Raw genomic sequence first — 17,271 nt, 5'->3', positions numbered from 1 at the left:
AGTAGAGACGGGGTTTCACTGTGTCAGCCAGGATGGTCTCGAACTCCTGACCTCATGATCCGCCCGTCTCGGCCTCCCAAAGTGCTGGGATTACAGGCTTGAGCCACCATGCCTGGCCAGAAACTGATTATTTCTAAGACAGAGAGACAAATGAAACTACGGTTACTTTATGTTTCTTAACAATAGGGAATCTTGACTGGCACGGTTGGCTCACACCTGTAATCCCAGCACTTTGGGAGGCCGAGGCAGGCAGGTCACCTGAGGTCAGGAATTCAAGACTAGCCTGGCTAACATGGTGAAACCTCATCTCTACTAAAAATACAAAATTAGCCGGGCATGGTGGCGTATGCCTATAATCCCAGCTACTTGGGAGGCTGAGGCAGGAGAATTGCTTGAGCCCAGGAGGCGGAGGTTACAGTGAGCTGAGATCATGCCATTGCACTCCAGCCTGGGCAACAAGAGTGAAACTCCATCTCAAAAAACAAAACAAAACAAAACAAAAGGGAATCTTATAGGCAGGGAAATCAGAATTGGGGGAGGATATTAGGGGAACTTTTAGAAGACTGTGAAATAAAAAAGTTTGAGAATCACTGATTTGGACAAGTGACATGTAAAAACAATTGCATACTATTACAGGTTTCAGAAATGGAGACAAATGTTCTCATCCATTTCATTACTAGTGACATGTGAGTTATTATAGGGAGATATAGATAAGCATATTATTTTTATTTATAATCAGTTATTAATCATCCTCAAGAACAACCCCCCACTTTTGTTTACAAACAAAAAATGTTTAATCACTTTGCAAATTGGTGATACAAGACTGTCTTTTGTTTTTAAAGTTCAGGCTGAAGTCCCTTGTCACTAAAGCACTTTTGGATAGTTGGGATGCACTTGGAGAAGAAAGGCCAATTTTATAACAGAAGCCAAAAATTTTTTAAAATGTAGAAAGGTCAACCATCTGTAGAAAAAAGTTCACCCTTGAACACAGGCTTGAGCTGCAAAGGTCCACTTAAATGCAGATTTAAAAAAATAAGTTATACCGACCAGCTGGGCACGGTGGCTCATGCCTGTAATCCCAGCACTTTGGGAGGCCGAGGCAGGCGGATCACTTGAGGTTGGGGAGTTCGAGACCAGCCTGACCAACATGGAGAAACCCCATCTCTACTAAAAATACAAAATTAGCCAGGCGTGGTGGCACATGCCTGTAATCCCAGCTACTCGAGAGGCTGAGGCAGGAGAATTGCCTGAACCTGGGAGGCGGAGGCTGCAGTGAGCCAAGATCGAGCCATTGCACTCCAGCCTGGGTAACAAGAGTGAAACTCCATTTCAAAAAAAAAAAAGTTATACCAAGTGTGCCTGTTTCTCCGACCCCCCCTTCCAACTTCTTCACCTCTTCTGCCTCTGCCTTCACTGAGACAGCAAGACCAAGCCTTCCTCCTCCTCCTCCTCAAAGCGAAGATGATGAGGATGACGACTTGTATGATACTCCATTTCTGCTTTAATGAATAGTAAATATATTGTCTCTTCCTTATAATTTTCTTAATATTTTCTTTTCTCTAGCATCCTTTATTGTAGGAATACAGTAGATAATACATATAACATACAAAATGTGTGTTAAAACAACTCTATGTTATTGGGATGGCTTCTGGTCAACAGTAGACTATTAGTATAGTTTTTGGGGAGTCAAAAGTTATACATGGCCAGATGTGGTGGCTCATGACTGTAATCCCAATACTTTGGGAGGCTGAGGCAGGTGGATCACCTGAGGTCAGGAGTTCGAGACCAGCCTGGCCAACATGGCAAAACTCCGTCTCTACTAAAAATACAAAAATTAGCCAGGTGTGGTGGCAGGTGCCTGTAATCCCAGCTACTCGGGAGGCTGAGGCAGAAGAATCGCTTGAACCCGGGATGCGGAGGTTGCAGTGAGCTGAGATTGCGCCACTGCACTCCAGCCTGGGCAACAGAGCAAGACTCCGTTTCAAAAAAAGTAAAAAATAAAAAAGTTATATGTGAGGCCAGGTGCAGTGGCTTATGCCTGTAATCCCAGAACTTTGGGAGGCCGAGGTTGGGAGGATCACTGGAGCCCAGCAGTTTGAGACCAGCCCGGGCAACACAGTGAGATCCATTTCTACAAATAAATAAAATCAGCTGGGCATGGTGATGCATTCCTGTCATTCCAGCTTCTTACGAGGCTGAAGTGGGAGGATCATTTGAGCACAGAAGATTGAGGCTGCAAGTGAGCTACGATTGTCTCATTGCACTCCAGCCTGCGGAACAGAGCAAGAACCTGACTCAAAAACAAAAAAAAGATGCTGGGCATGGTGGTTCACACCTGTAATCCCAGCACTTTGGGAGGCCAAGGCAGGCGGTCACTTGAGGCCATGAGTTCAAGACTAGCCTGGCCAACATGGTGAAATCCCACCTCTATTAAAAATATAAAAATCAGCTGAGAGTGGTTGTGCGCACCTGTAATCCCGGCTACTTGGGAGGCTGAGGCATGGCTTAGACTAGGATGGAGGTTGCAGTGAGCCAAGATCACACCACTGCACTCCAGCCACAGTGACAGGGTGAGACTCTGTCAAAAAAAAAAAAAAAAAAAAAAAGAATCTCATACTCTGCTCTAGGCCCTACTGAATTATGTTCTCCATTAATATAGATAATTAAGAAATGATTTTTTTTTTTTGAGATGGAGACTTGCTGTGTCGCTCAGGCTGGAGTGCAGTGGTGCGATCTCGGCTCACTGTAACCTCCACCTCCCAGGTTCAAGCAATTCTCCTGCCTCAGTCTCCTGAGTAGCTGGGACTACAGGCACCTGCCACCATGCCTGGCTCATTTCTTGTATTTTTAGTAGAGACGGGGTTTCACTGTGTCAGCCAGGATGGTCTTGATCTCCTGACCTCGTGATCCCCCCGCCTCAGACTCCCAAAGTGCTGGGATTACAGGCGTGAGCCACCGTGCCTGGCCAAGAAATAATTTTTTAAAATTCAGACTAATATTATCTCTCCCAAAATAAAAAAATGGAGAGGAAATTTCCAACTCAATTTAATGAACTAGAGGCCTTGGGTCACTGCTTCTCTTGGTATAAGAAATTTACAATAATTCTCCTGAGAATTTCGGCTTCCTCTTTATCTTTAGCTGACTGGAGCATATGTAAAGATTAGTCCTTTATGACCGGATACAGTAGCTCATGCCTGTAATCCCAGCACTCTGGGAGGCCAAGGCGGGCAGATAGCCTGAGTTCAAGAGTTTGAGACCAGCCTGGGCGACACGGTGAAACCCCATCTCTACTAAAATACAAAAAATTGGCCAGGCGCGGTGGCTCATGCCTGTAATCTCAGCACTTTGGGAGGCCAAGGCGGGTGGATCACCTGATGTCAGGAATTTGAGACCAGCCTGGCCAACATGGTGAAACCCCATCTCTACTGAAAATACAAAAATTAGCAGGGCATGATGGCAGGTGCCTGTAATCCCAGCTACTCGGGAGGCTGAGGCAGGAAAATCACTTGAACCAGGGAGGCGGAGGTTGTGGTGAGCTGAGATCATGGCACTGCACTCCAGCCTGGGCAACAGAGCGAGACTCCATCTTGGAAAAAAAAAAAAAGAAAAAATTAGTTCTTTAGGACAGGGGAAAGGAAAGGTTCCTATTCTGTCATAGGCAATTCAGTAAGTCACGCAGGGAATGGAGGTGAAAGACTAGGCCAAGAGAAAGAGGGGAAGAATGACAAGGAAAGGAATCAGTGTTGATTAAAAAGGAAACTGGGGCTGAGCATGGTGGCTAGGGCCTATAATCCTGGCACTTTGGGAGGCTGAGGCAGGAGGACTGCTTGAGGAGTATGAGACCAGCCTGGGCAACATGGCGAGACTCCATCTCTTTTAAAATTATTAAAAAAAAAAAAAAAAAGAGGAAGCTGGAAATGCTTTACCATGTTCAGGACTGGCTTCAGGTACAGTAGCTCATGACCAGCCTGAGCAACATAATAAGACCCTGTTTCTACTATTATTTATTTATTTATTGAGATGGAGTTTCACTCTTGTTGCCCACGCTGGAGTGCAGCGGTGTGATCTGGGCTCACCGCAACCTCTACCTCCTGGGTTCAAGTGATTCTCATGCCTCGGCCTCCTGAGTAGCTGGGATTACAGGCACATGCCACCATGCCTGGCTAATTTTTTTTTGTATTTTTAGTAGAGGCAGGTTTCCCCATGTTGGTCAGGCTGGTTTAGAACTCCTGACTTCAGGTGATCCACCCGCCTTGGCCTCCCAAAGTGCTAGGATTACAGGTGTGAACCACCACGCCTAGCCCGCTACTATTATTTATAATATATATATATATATGTATTTTTTTTTTTGAGACGGAGTTTTGCTCTGTAGCCCAGGCTGGAGTGCAGTGGCATGATCTTGGCTCACTGCAGCCTCCACCTCCCAGGCTCAAGCGATTCTTCTGCCTCAGCCTCCTGAGTAGCTGGGATTACAGGTGTGCACCACCAGACCTGGCTAATTTTTGTATTTTTTTTTAGTAGAGATGGGTTTCACCTTGTTGGTCAGGCTGGTCTTGAATCCTGATCTTGTGATCCGCCCACCTCAGCCTCCCAAAGTGCTGGGATTACAGGCGTGAGCCACCGTGCCTGGCCTATTTATAATAAAAATTTAAAAAACAAACAAATAACACTAAAAAGGAAGCTATGTCATTTCCCTAAGAAAGAAGGCAGCATAACTCAGGCAAGGGGGCTATTGCTTTGCCATCTTCAGGATTGGCTTCATTGGGGTTACAGGAGGGTAGGCAGGCTTAGCTTCCAACAGAAAAACTCAAATGAAAGCTTTTGTTGTTGGCCAAGCTTTACCGTAGCATATGGCCATGAAATGTTTGGACATGTGGCAGTAACTGATGAAGCAGGTGGTGACATCAGGAAAAGAGGGGCCAGGCAAAGGGTATAATTCTTGAAACCAATCTCAGGTGCTGTCACCTGTCCAGTGCGGATGATATGAAAACTGAGCACTATTCAGTTTCCAAAGAATCTTGTTAAAACTGAGACCTCCTTGAGAAGAGAAATGGGTAACTAAATGGGACCCCCCTGCCTTTTTTAGGATTTTAGTTTCTCTGTGATAAAAGGGGATTTAATTGGTAATGAGGTGTTTTTTGGTGTGTGTCTCGTTTTTTTTTGTTCTTGTTGTCGTTAGTTTGTTTCTTTCCAGACAAAATCTCACTCTATCGCCCAGGCTGGAGCGTAGTGGTACGATCTCAGCTCACTGCAACCTCCACCTCCTAGGTTCAAGCGATTCTCCTGCCTCAGCCTCCTGAGTAGCTGGGACTACAGGCATGCATCGCCACGCCCAGCTAATTTTTTGTATATCTAGTAGAGACGGTGTTTTGCCATGTTGGCCAGGCTGGTCTCGATCTCCTGACCTCAGGAGATCCACTTGCCTCAGCCTCCCAAAGTGCTGGGATTACAGGTGTGAGCCACTTCACCCGGCCTATTTTTTATTGAGGTATCTTAGTACTGTAACATCACATTTCATTAATAAATTGTTATGGTTTTTGTTGTAAAATCTTATCAGGTAAGTTACTACTTTTTAAGACTTAATAGATGGGAAAGAGACTAGGGGAGCCTCTTTTGTTTAGTGTGTGGCTTGAAGTAAGGCTGTGTCATATTTTAGAGGATTCTGCAGATAAACTAAACCATGACTCACATATGGAAAAAGTGGGGCTGGGCATAGTGGCTCACGCCTGGAATCCCAGCACTCTGGGAGGCTGAGGCAGGTGGATCACTTCAGGTCAAGAGTTCGAGATCGGCCTGGCCAACATGGTGAAACTCTGACTCTACTAAAAATACAAAAAATTTGCCGGGCATGGTGGTGGGTGCTTGTAATCCCGGCTACTCAGGAGGCTGAGGCAGGAGAATCGCTTGAACCTGGGAGCCAGAGGTTGCAGTGAACTGAGATTGTGCCACTGCACTCCAGCCTAGGCAACAAGAGCAAAACCCTGTCTCAAAAAAAAAAAAAAAAAACAAAAAGCGGCTGGGCGCAGTGGCTCACGCCTGAAATCCCAGCACTTTGGGAGGCCAAGGTGAGCGGATCACGAGGTCAGGAGATCGAGACCATCCTGGCTAACACGGTGAAACTCCGTCTCTACTAAAACTAGAAAAAAGAATTAGCCAGACGTCATGGCGGACACCTGTAGTCCCTGCTACTCGGGAGGCTGAGGCAGGGGAATGGCGTGAATCTGGGAGGTGGAGCTTGCAGTGAGCTGAGATCGTGCCACTGCACTCCAGCCTGGGAGACAGAGTCAGTCTCCGTCTCAAAAAAAAAAAAAGGCGAGGCTGCTGCTGCAAGAGTTCTGCATTACTCAGTCTATTTGTATGAAAGTCTAACACAAGGGTGAATAAAGAACGGTGTGTTTTTGCTATTAAATGATGGTCTCAGTTAAAATAAAAATAAATAAATAATAAAAAGAATGGTACGTTTTGCTGTAGTCAAACTGCCATCAAGAACCAAAGTAAGCAGGAAGAAACCCAGAAAGCTGAAGTCCATTCTTCTCTAATCTTCTGCTCCCTGAAAAATAGATATGACATAAAGATATGTCATAAAGATATGACATAAAGAGTAAGAGCCACTGACCTGTGGTTGGGCAGGGGATGGGGCATCAGGGTGCTGGATGAGGATCTGGCTCTGCTCTGGGCGGGCTGTCACCATGGTGCTGGCAGTACCCACCACCATTCCACAACCACCATTGATTGAGGAGACTTGGTGAGTTAGGGTGGCTTTCAGTCTCTGTGGGCAAAGATAAGAAAAAACGCTTGTTAAGGATGAGATTCTACCAAGGATGAGAAGAGTGGCCTTAGATTTTATTACTGACCTTATAAATAGCTAAAATTTCCACTCTAGTTCTCTCTTAACAGAGGAATTAAAAGAAAATGACAGGCAGAGAAAATGTGCACCTGGATCCCTAACATGCCTACTCTGTTCCCTGGCTATCATCCTGGGCACAGTTGGGGGCTAGGGGTTGTTAAAACAATAGTGTCCAGATGAAAGCTCTCCTCTGGAGCCTGGCCAAATGCTGGTTACGCAGCTATTCACCTCTTGGCCAGCTCCCCTGCCCACTCACCCACCCTCCATCTGTCACCCCTAAAACTAAAATGGCAAGTGTTCCATTCCAAACAATCTGTGCCGCCTCTTTTCACTGCCATGGTCTATATACCAGGCTCTAAAGGTGAGGAGAGGAGATGGGAGCTATGAATCAGAGTTTTTTCTTTTCCAGACCCCACAGCAGGGAGTCCTTAGCTTTGCAAGTCCCAGAAGGTTCCCCTGCTTGGTTCACTTGAAAGACCTAGGCTGCTATCACCCACTTCTTTCAGAAAGGCCAACATTGCCCCAGGCTGAGATGTACTCACCATCTTGGCTTCTGATGGTATAGGGTGGCCAGAGGGAGAAATGGAGCCACTGCTGTTAACTGGTGGGCCAGGGATACCAGGAATGTTGGGCACCACGGACACAGGTCTGGCCAGCTGGATCGAGAGAAGGGAAAAAAAAAAACCAGAAGGGAACATAATACTATTGGTGGGGCAACAGTTTCCCTAAAATGAAGTGCTTTTGAGATTGGCACATCAGGGCCTGTTGTGTGCAATGTGCCCATAGGGCATGCAGGGACAGCCTGGGAAATACTTTCTCCATGGAGCACCACAGAGTAGGGAATTTAATCCTTCAGTATTGGGACAATTTCTGTGGGAAGGGTTGGGGCTGTTATCTTGAGGAAAATGTTGGGCAATTTGGGAGGTGCTACGTGCCAAGTGAAAGCAACTAATCAGTGGGCTGGCAAGATCAATTCCTAGACTAGGAGCCAATTGTCCAGATGAGTCTTTATCTAGTGTTCCATGGTGCTGGATTGGCAGAGGTTAGTGAAGAGTTTAGGCAGGCTGCCATGCTCAACTAATATAGATCAGAGCCCACATTTCCCTGGGGCTCGTGTGTGTTTTATGACCATTCAGGTGGAAGGGAAGGATTACCATGTTGGTAGGGTTGGCTGCCCCAACTACAGAGCTCACCGATATAACAGACGGCATCTGTACTGGAGGCCCTGGCAGCACAGGCATGGTCTGTCCATTAGCAAGATGCATGACAAGAGGGAGGGAGCCAGTGGGAGACCTAGAGGAGACATGAAGTGAAATGCTCAAACACAGACCTTTTGTCCATGGATCTACCTCCTATAATTACAGAAGATTTTCCAGTCTTCTCTAGTTAGCGAAGGTATAAGGCAGTATGGTAAAAATCTTGACACCCTCATGTGGGAAGGCAGGGAATCCTATTCAACTTACCTTACAGATGGAGAAAAATGGCAACATCTTTATACTTTGCAAATTAAGCAAACTCAAATAGTAGAAAGCTAATCCTATTAAAGGGTTTAGAACAATTAAACATCCCTACCACTGGCTAGCCTTGAGAAAGGGGGAGTTGGATCAAAGTCGTCATTTTGCAAAACTGAATTAGGTCACATGATGGCCAAATCTGAATGTTTCTCTTGTTCCTTTCCATGACTTGCTCTACCCTGCCTCAAAAAGAAGCTGTCTCTTTTTATTTTTCCTAGTGGGTCCAGAGAACAATAAGCTCTAAGAATCTGAATCCTGACAACAGCCTCTTAACCCATGGGTACCGTGCCAGGAGTGAAAACAAACAGACAAATAAAATTAGAGATGGCAAAGACCAAGAACCCTAACTGGAACAGAGGAGACTTAATGGGTTTCAGTGTTTCATTCAGCAGTACCCCAACAGACTTCTATAGGGTGTGGTTTCCACATCATAATGAACTTCTAATGTTTTAAGAGCTCCTCTTTTTAGATTAAAGAAGTATTACCCTTAAATTAAGAAAGTATTACCCCCAAATACATATTTTACTTGTCTATTAAAAAGGTAAAGAAGATTCTGTTTATGGGGGAAAATTTTATTTTGAGAGATAATCTCAGTGACTTATTTTCTTTGAGTACTGAAAAACTGTCTCAGTTTTATCAAATAGTTTCATGTAATGGAAAGAAATGCAGCCTTCCCTATTTCTCCCTGCTCTCTGTACTTACCCCATTTGCCTGTTGGATGGTGGAGCCTGTGTGATGACAGAGGTTGGGGAGGGAAGGGTTGGATGAAGTGAATCATAGCCCAAGTGGAGAGGCAGGGAGCCAGGACGTACAATGGTGGGTGTGGGGGTAGAGATCAGAACAGGCTTTGGGGCAACCTCCTGGGGAGAAGAAACCAACAGATCACAAAATGCTTTAAGGTGTGCTTATAGGGAAATATATAGATGGTAACATCTAGTACAAATTTATTGGAAAGAGCATTAGAGCCACTCATTAAATCATGACCTGATTCCATCAGGATCAGGGACCCATAACTCACTCATCCATTCAGGAGGAATGATGTATTAAGATCTCTTGGCCATCTCCCCCTTCAGAGACAATGACTACATAAATAAGATGACAGCTGGAATATCACTTGAAATCTTTGAAGCAGCACTGTAGTACCATATAAATTCTAGAGACTGTTACAATTTTTCACAATCTAAATACTCTCATTCCAAACTCGATGCCAAGTGTCCTCTGAACTTCAATGGGAAAAGGCAGGTATACTGGTGACGAGGCAAGCCAATATCTCCAATATACCTCTTAAAAAAGGGCTATAGAAGTTTGGATAATGATCATACTGTAATAAAACAAACTGCTCTCATTGTTAACTTCTTTAACTTTTTTTTTTTTTTTTTTTTTTTTTTGAGATAAGAGTCTCGCTCTGTCGCCCAGGCTGGAGTGCAGTGGCACGATCTTGGCTCACTGCAACCTCTGCCTCCCTGGTTCAAGTGATTCTCCTGCCTCAGCCTCCTGAGTAGCTGGGATTATAAGCACCCACCACTACGCCCAGCTAATTTTTGTAGTTTCAGTAGAGATGGGGTTTCACCATCTTGGCCAGGCTGGTCTTGAACTCCTGGCCTCGTGATCCACCTGCCTCGGCCTACCAAAGTGCTGGGATTATAGGCGTGAGCCACCGCGCCCGGCCTCACTGTTAACTTCTTAAGATCTCAGACTGCCAGTGGTCATAATGGCCTTGAGAGCATCTCCAGACAGTCTCTAGGACTTTGTTGCTGATGAAAAAGGGAGGAGATCGGCGGAGGTAGTTGCAGTGAGCTGAGATGGTGCCATTGCACTCCAGCCTGGCGACAGAGAGAGACTCCATCTCAAAAACAAAAAAAAAATAAAAAGAAAAGGGGAGGAGATGGGATGGTTGTAATGTTTATGAGAAGACAGATTTGTGAAGTTATCAAGCCAAATTTGGAGGGAAGTAACATGAGGTACAGACGCTCTATCCATAGTGGATGTTAAAATTAATAACCACTGGCAGAGCAGTAGAGATTGAAAGGAGGAGGAAGCATGAGGGGGCTTCTGAGGTTCTAATAAAATATTTTTAATCTAGGTGCTGGTTATACAGGCTATTGACTTCGTGAAAATTCAGTAAGTTATATAATTACAATTTATATACTTTTCTGTATATGTACTATATTTCAATAAATGCATTAGAAATAGTACTTCATGAAGGTACTTCCTTTAAAAAGAATAGTAGGACTCCTAGTAGATACTTTCTTTAAATCACTTCCCTCTAGGATTACATTTTTTTTCTAAACTGTTTGATGTCCAATTTATGAATTATGTGAATTTTTCTTTTTTTTTTTGAGACGGAGTCTCGCTCTGCCGCCCAGGCTGGAGTGCAGTGGCCGGATCTCAGCTCACTGCAAGCTCCGCCTCCCAGGTTCACGCCATTTTCCTGCCTCAGCCTCCCGAGTAGCTGGGACTACAGGCGCCTGCCACCTCGCCCGGCTAGTTTTTTGTATTTTTTAGTAGAGACAGGGTTTCACTGTGTTAGCCAGGATGGTCTTGATCTCCTGACCTCGTGATCCGCCCATCTCGGCCTCCCAAAGTGCTGGGATTACAGGCTTGAGCCACCGTGCCCAGCCTATGTGAATTTTTCTTTCTCACTTATTAGTTGAAGTATAACATACAGTGATGTGCATTAAAGTCATAACATCAAAATGACTTTTAGGCTGGGTGCGGTGCTCACATCTGTAATCCCAGCACTTTGGGAGGTTGAAGCAAGAGAATTGCTTGAGCCTGGGAGGCAGACATTGCAGTGAGCTGAGATTGCACCACTGCATTCCAGCCTGGACATCAGAGCGAGACTATGTCTCAAAAGAAAAAAAAAAACAAGATGACTTATTACAGATATAAAATCAGGATACAGACCATTTCCAGCACCCCATAAAGTTCTATGTCCCTTTCCAATCCACACCATTCCTTCACAGGAAGTAAACTCTATCCTGAGTTCTATCATTGTCAAACAGTTTTGCCTCTTCTTGAATTATACAGTATGTACTTTTGTGTATGACGTTTTTGTTGTTGTTGGATATGTTTGTGGGATTCATTCACACTGCTGTGTAATTATCAGTTTACTTTTTTTTTTTTTTTGAGACAGACTCTCGCTCTGTCACTCAGGCTGGAGTGCAATGGCGCAATCTTGGCTCACTGAAACCTCAGCCTCCTGGGTTCAAGCAATTCTCCTATCTCAGCCTCCTGAGTAGCTCGGATTACAGGCACACGCCACCACACCTAGCTAATATTTGTATTTTTGGTAAAGACGGGGTTTCACCATGTTAGCCAGGCTGGTCTCGAACTCCTGGCCTCAAGTGATTCCACCGCCTCGGCCTCCCAAAGCGCTGGGATTATAGGCATGAGCCACCGTGCCCAGCTGATTTTTGGCTATTAAGAATACAATTGCTGGCTGGGACGCGGTAGCTCACTCCTATAACCCCAGCACTTTTGGAGGCCGAGGCGGGCAGATCACCTAAGGTCAGGAGTTCAAGACAAACGTGGTGAAATCCCATCTCTACTAAAAGTACAAAATTAGCCAGGTGTGGTGGCATGCACCTGTAGTCCCAGCTACTTGGGAGGCTAAGGCAGGAGAATCGCTCAAACCCAGGAGGCAGAGGTTGCAGTGAGCCAAGATCAGGCCATTGCACTCCAGCCTGGGCGACAGAGCAAGACTCTGTCTCAAAAAAATAAAAAATAAAATAAAATAAATAAAATAAATAAAAAAGAATACAATTGTTAGGAACATTCTAACATACTTCTTTTGGTAGGCATATGCACTAATTTCTCTTCTATATAGACTTATAAATGGAATTGCTGGGAAAGAGAATAGGTATAATTTATAGAAATCTTCTAAATAACATTCCTTTAAATACAATCAGTCCTCCTATAACACATACTTTTTTTTTTCTTGAGACAGTCTCACTCTGTTGCCCAGGCTGGGGTGCAGTGGAGCAATCACAGCTCACTGCAGTCTCAACTTCCAGGGCTTAAGTGATCCTCCCACCTCATCCTCTCGAGTAGCTGGAACTACAGGAATGCTCCACCACGCCCAGGTAATTTATGGATTTTAAGTGGAGATGGGGTTTCTTTATCCATGTTGCCCAGGCTGGTCTTGAATTTCTGAGCTCAGGTGATTCTACCATCTTGGTCTCCTGAGTAGTTAGGACACACTATTTATATAATTAATGAATCAAAGCTTTATCAATTAACATTTGAGATGACCCTTGGTAGAGAATTTACCTTCTCCTTCAGTGGTGGGGAACAGGGACTAGAGGAAGGGCTATCAGGTGGGGATGAGTCTACCTCCACGGGCTCTTCTTCTTTGATTTTGATGTCTGGTGTGGAAGGTAGAGACATGTCAAGGGGCCCAGCAGCAGCCTGTTGTGAAAGAAAAATGAACAGAGTTTAACCCTATGATTCCTTTCAGGTTGAATCTATCTTCCCATTTCCAAGATAAGGGAATATGCTTCTAAGAAGTTCAGCTCTTGTTCAAAGCACTGAACTGCATGTCAAAGAAATGTGGGCCCTTTATGTTTGTTTTGTTTTGTTTTTTGAGGCGTTGTTTCCATCTTTTTTTTTTTTTTTTGAGATGGAGTTTCGCTCTTGTTGTCCAGGCTGGAGTGCAATGGCACGATCTCAGCTCACCACAACCTCCGCCTCCTGGGTTCAAGCGATTCTCCTGCCTCAGCCTCCCCAGCAGCTGGGATTACAGCCACACGCCACCACGCCTGGCTAATTTTGTATTTTTAGTAGAGGTGGGGTTTTTCCATGATGGTCAGGCTGGTCTCGAACTCCCAACCTCAGGTGATCCGCCTGCCTCGGCCTCCCAAAGTGCTGGGATTACAGGCGTGAGCCGCCATGCCTGGCCTGTAGTTTCGATCTTGTTGCCCAGGCTAGAGTGCAATGGCATGATCTTAGCTCACTGCAACCTCCACCTCCCGAGTTCAAGCGATTCTCCCACCTCAGCCTCCCGAGTAGCTGGGATTACAGGCGTAAGCTACCACGCCTGGCCAAGAAATGTGGGCCCCTTATATTTTATGTACAATTCTGGCCAAATCATTTTGTCAGTAATTCTCAGGGCTTCTGTTTCCCCAACTATAAGATGAAGATAATACCTACTTCACCAATGGTAAGCAAATATTTATAAAGACCTGAAAAAAAAGATGTCATTTAAATCCATGCAAATATTATAATATTTTTCAGGAAATCAAAATGATTCCTGAATCTGCTGGCCACTGGAGAGCTGTGAACACTTTCTCTGCCAACAAGGATGACTAGATTACCCAATTACCAAAGGCAAACAAAGACAAACTGGCTATTCAAGTACTGCAAACCAGATAGGAAAGGTATTTTCTGGGGAACTCACCATGCTTGATGGTGATCTCATCCCAAAATCTGCTACTGGATGTATCAGGTAGATAAGGGTTTTGGGGTAACAAAGAAAAGAAAGGCTGATCATCTGATTGGTGAAATAAATGAGTCTTAGGAGCAAGACTGGAGAAAACCAGAAAGGAAAGAGAGCACTTTCCTGGCAGTGATGCAATCACCTCACAGAACTGTGGAGCTGTAAATGGCCTTGTAGGGAACAATAAACCATCTGAGATAATGGCCTTGACACTGTACCAAGACAGGAGCGTTGGCACTGCAGTTGTTTCATAACAAAGTGGATCCTTTGTTCTATCTATCCCATATCCCAGGCTTCTTGGTGAAGCAACTGCTTGTTTCAAGATCTTCCCTTGCTACCTTAATCCTCAGAAACCTTCTTGATAGCTAGCTGAGTAAATTAAAGATAATGTGGTATCTACTACATTAGAGAAGGTAGTAGTGGTTCTTTTTCCCCAATCTGAGGAGGGTGAGTAACAGCAAAGGTGGCTTCATTTCTGCCTCATTTTTTCTACATTGCTAAGATGTCAGGTCCAATTTAGCTAATTCTGAGATCTCTTAAGTCAGAGATTAGTGGGAAGGAGAAGGCTCTAAGTAAATACGATAGATTTGAAATCCTCTAGGGCATCTCCTAGCAAAGCTGTGGTTCAGGAAGGTTCCGCTTCTGGAGACTCTTCCACTAAGCCTGTACTTCTCATTAAGGGGAAGTAAAGACCACTCCTGTACAAGCAGGAGGAAACACCAAGGAATGCCCAGTGAGGAAAGGGCTGACTAACTATGAACTAGTCTCCCAGAAGTGTCAACTGAGCTAAAATGGCAATGAAAAAGACTTGAAGCTTTTTATGGGATGCTAATTTTCTTGAATTTGCCTATAATAAATTGGGTATAAAATCCCTCATAGGCCAAGCATGGTGGCTCATGCCTGTAATCTCAACACTTTGGGAGGTCAAGGTGGGAGGATCACCTGAGGCCAGAAATTCTAGACTAGCCTGGGCAACATAGCAAAACCCTCTTGCCAGGTGTGGTGGCTCATGCCTGTAATCTCAGCACTTCGGAATTTGAGGCGGGAGGATAGCTTGAGCCCAGGAGTTTGAGACCAGCCTGGGCAACATAGTGAGACCCTGTTTCTATGAAAATAAATTATTCAGGCATGCTGGTATGTGCCTGTAGTCCCACCTACTTGGGAGGCTGAGGTGGGAGAACTGCTTAAGCTCAAGAGGTGGAGGCTGCAGTAAGCCATGATTCTACCACTGCACTCTAGCCTAGGAGACGGAGCAAGATCCTGTCAATGAATGAATGAAAAAGAATGATGAGAAGACTGTGGCTACTTCTGCCATTTGAAAGTAGAACTACAAGACCAGGTATAGTGGCTCACGCTTGTGATCTCAGCACCTTGGGAAGCTGAGACTGGTGGATCTCTTGAGCCCTGGAGTTCAAGACCAGTGTGGGCAACAATGCAAAACTTTGTCTCTAAAAATAAATACAAAAATTAGCTGGGTGTGGTGGTGCCTGTAGTCCGTTACTCCAGGGACTGAGGTGGGAGGATCACTGGAGCCTGGGAGTTTGAGGTTGCAAGCACCACTGCACTCTAACCTGGGCAACAGAGTGAGGCTCTGTCTCAAAAAAAAAAAAAGAAAAAGAAAAAAGAGGCCAGGTGCAGTGGCTTATGCTTGTAATCCCAGCACTTTGGGAGGCTGAGGTGGGTGGACCATGAGGTCAAGAGTTCAAGACCAGCCAGGCCAACATGGTGAAACCCTGTCTCTACTAAAAATACAAAAATTAGCCAGGTATGGTGGCACGGACCTGTAGTCCCAGCTACTTGGGAGGCTGAGGCAGGATAATCACTTGAACTCAGGAGGCAGAGGTTGCAGTGAGCCATCACGATCGCGCCACTACACTCCACCTAGATGACAGAGGGAGACTCCGTCTCAAAAGGAAGAAAAAAAGAAAGAAAAAGTAGAACTACAAATATATGCTACTGAGTTTCCCCGCTGTATTAATTTATTTAAAGACATGATCTGGGCCAGGCGTGGTGGCTCATGCCTGTAATCCCAGCACTTTAGGAGGCTGAGGTGGACAGATTGCTTGAGCTCAGGAGTTGGAGACCAGCCTGGGCAACATGGCAAAACCCCGACTCTACTAAAAATACAAAAAAATTAGCCAGGCGTAGTGGCATGCATCTGTAATCTCAGGTACTCGGGAGGCTGAGGCAGGAGAATCGCTTGAACCTGTGAGGTGGAAGTTGCAGAGCCGAGATTGCGCCACTGCACTCCAGCTGGGGTAACAGAGGGAGACCCTGTTTCAAAAAATAAAAAAATAAAATAAAGACAGGGTGTTGTTCCACTGCCCAGGCTGAAGTGCAGTGGTTCAATCATGGCTAACTGTAGCCTTGACCTCCTAGGCTCAGCCTCCCAAGTAGCCGGGATCATAGGCGTGTGCTACCACACTCAGCTGGTTTTTAAATTTTTGTAGAGATAAGTCTCACCATGCTGCCCAAGGCTGGTGTCGAACTCCTGAGTTCCAGCAATCCTCCCGTTGTGGCCTCCCTAAGCACTGGGATCACAGGTATGAACCACTATGCCTTGTGCAGCCCACTTTCTGTTAGTTTGAGGGAGATAGCATTAAAAGAAACTCATAGAAATCTATGGAACTTGGAAATAACTCCAGTGATAAAGACACTATCTTGCTTTCTTACCACTTAAACTGGATGGAAAAGTCATATATAACTATCTAGATTTACCTGTTACGCCCTCTTAGAAGGAAAGAGCTCCCGGGGAACTTCTTCTTAAATATAGGGAAAAATAGAAGCAGTTCCGGCTATTCTATATTCTGATAGGATCCCATGACTCACTATACCATGCAATTGTGAGGTTAATGTGTTTATATATATGTTTTGGGATAGAGATATTGGAATCTTGGATTCCAGAAAATCAGGAACACAGACTTGATTTTAAAAATAGTGATCGCCGGGCGCGGTGGCTCACACCTGTAATTCCAACACTTTGGGAGGCCGAGGCGGGCGGATCACGAGGTCAGGAGATTGAGACCATCCTGGCTAACACAGTGAAACCCCGTCTCTACTGAAAATACAAAAAATTAGCTGGGCGTGGTGGCAGGCGCCTGTAGTCCCAGCTACTTGGGAGTCTGAGGCAGGAGAATGGTGTGAACCCAGGAGGCAGAGCTTGCAGTAAGCCGAGATTGTGCCACTTCCCTCCAGCCTGGGCGACAGAGCGAGACTCCGTCTCAAAAAAAAAAATAGTGACCAATAACCTAGAATTCTAATTCTAAAGTAAAATTTGATCTTTGCATTTTTCTTTTTCCCCCAAGCCCCTTATTCCATGGGAACTATTTCCCTTTAACTCTGCTTCTTTGAGTATTTCCTCTGGTCTTCCAAACTAAGGGATTCTCTAGGGATCTGGACTATATGAAGGCTAAAATCAGAGAATCATAGTGCCTCAGGATTTTTTTTTTTTTTTTTGAGATAAGAGTCTCGCT

General features: G+C 45.0%; 1 protein-coding gene across 3 annotated transcripts in view; it reads right to left on the bottom strand.

Annotated features, from left to right (window-relative positions):
• The window catches only part of ATF7 (activating transcription factor 7), a 155,707-nt gene that overhangs the window by 17,453 nt on the left and 120,983 nt on the right, over positions 1-17,271 (bottom strand). For all 3 annotated transcript variants that reach the window (XR_001000501.1, XM_011930496.1, XM_011930497.1), the window contains exons 5-9: positions 12,634-12,771; positions 9,064-9,221; positions 8,041-8,140; positions 7,390-7,503; positions 6,617-6,769 (exon numbers count right to left, since the gene is read on the bottom strand). Coding sequence is in view for 2 of the 3 variants with exons in the window: in XM_011930496.1 (XP_011785886.1) it covers positions 6,617-6,769; positions 7,390-7,503; positions 8,041-8,140; positions 9,064-9,221; positions 12,634-12,771 (663 nt within the window). In the remaining variant the exon portion in view is untranslated. The remainder of the gene's footprint in view (positions 1-6,616; positions 6,770-7,389; positions 7,504-8,040; positions 8,141-9,063; positions 9,222-12,633; positions 12,772-17,271) is intronic.

The sequence above is a fragment of the Colobus angolensis genome, unplaced genomic scaffold, assembly GCF_000951035.1.
Source record: "Colobus angolensis palliatus isolate OR3802 unplaced genomic scaffold, Cang.pa_1.0 Scaffold87, whole genome shotgun sequence".
NCBI classification, from domain to species: domain Eukaryota; kingdom Metazoa; phylum Chordata; class Mammalia; order Primates; family Cercopithecidae; genus Colobus; species Colobus angolensis.
Note: the sequence above shows the minus strand (reverse complement) of the source record. Positions and strands in the feature narration are given on the sequence as shown.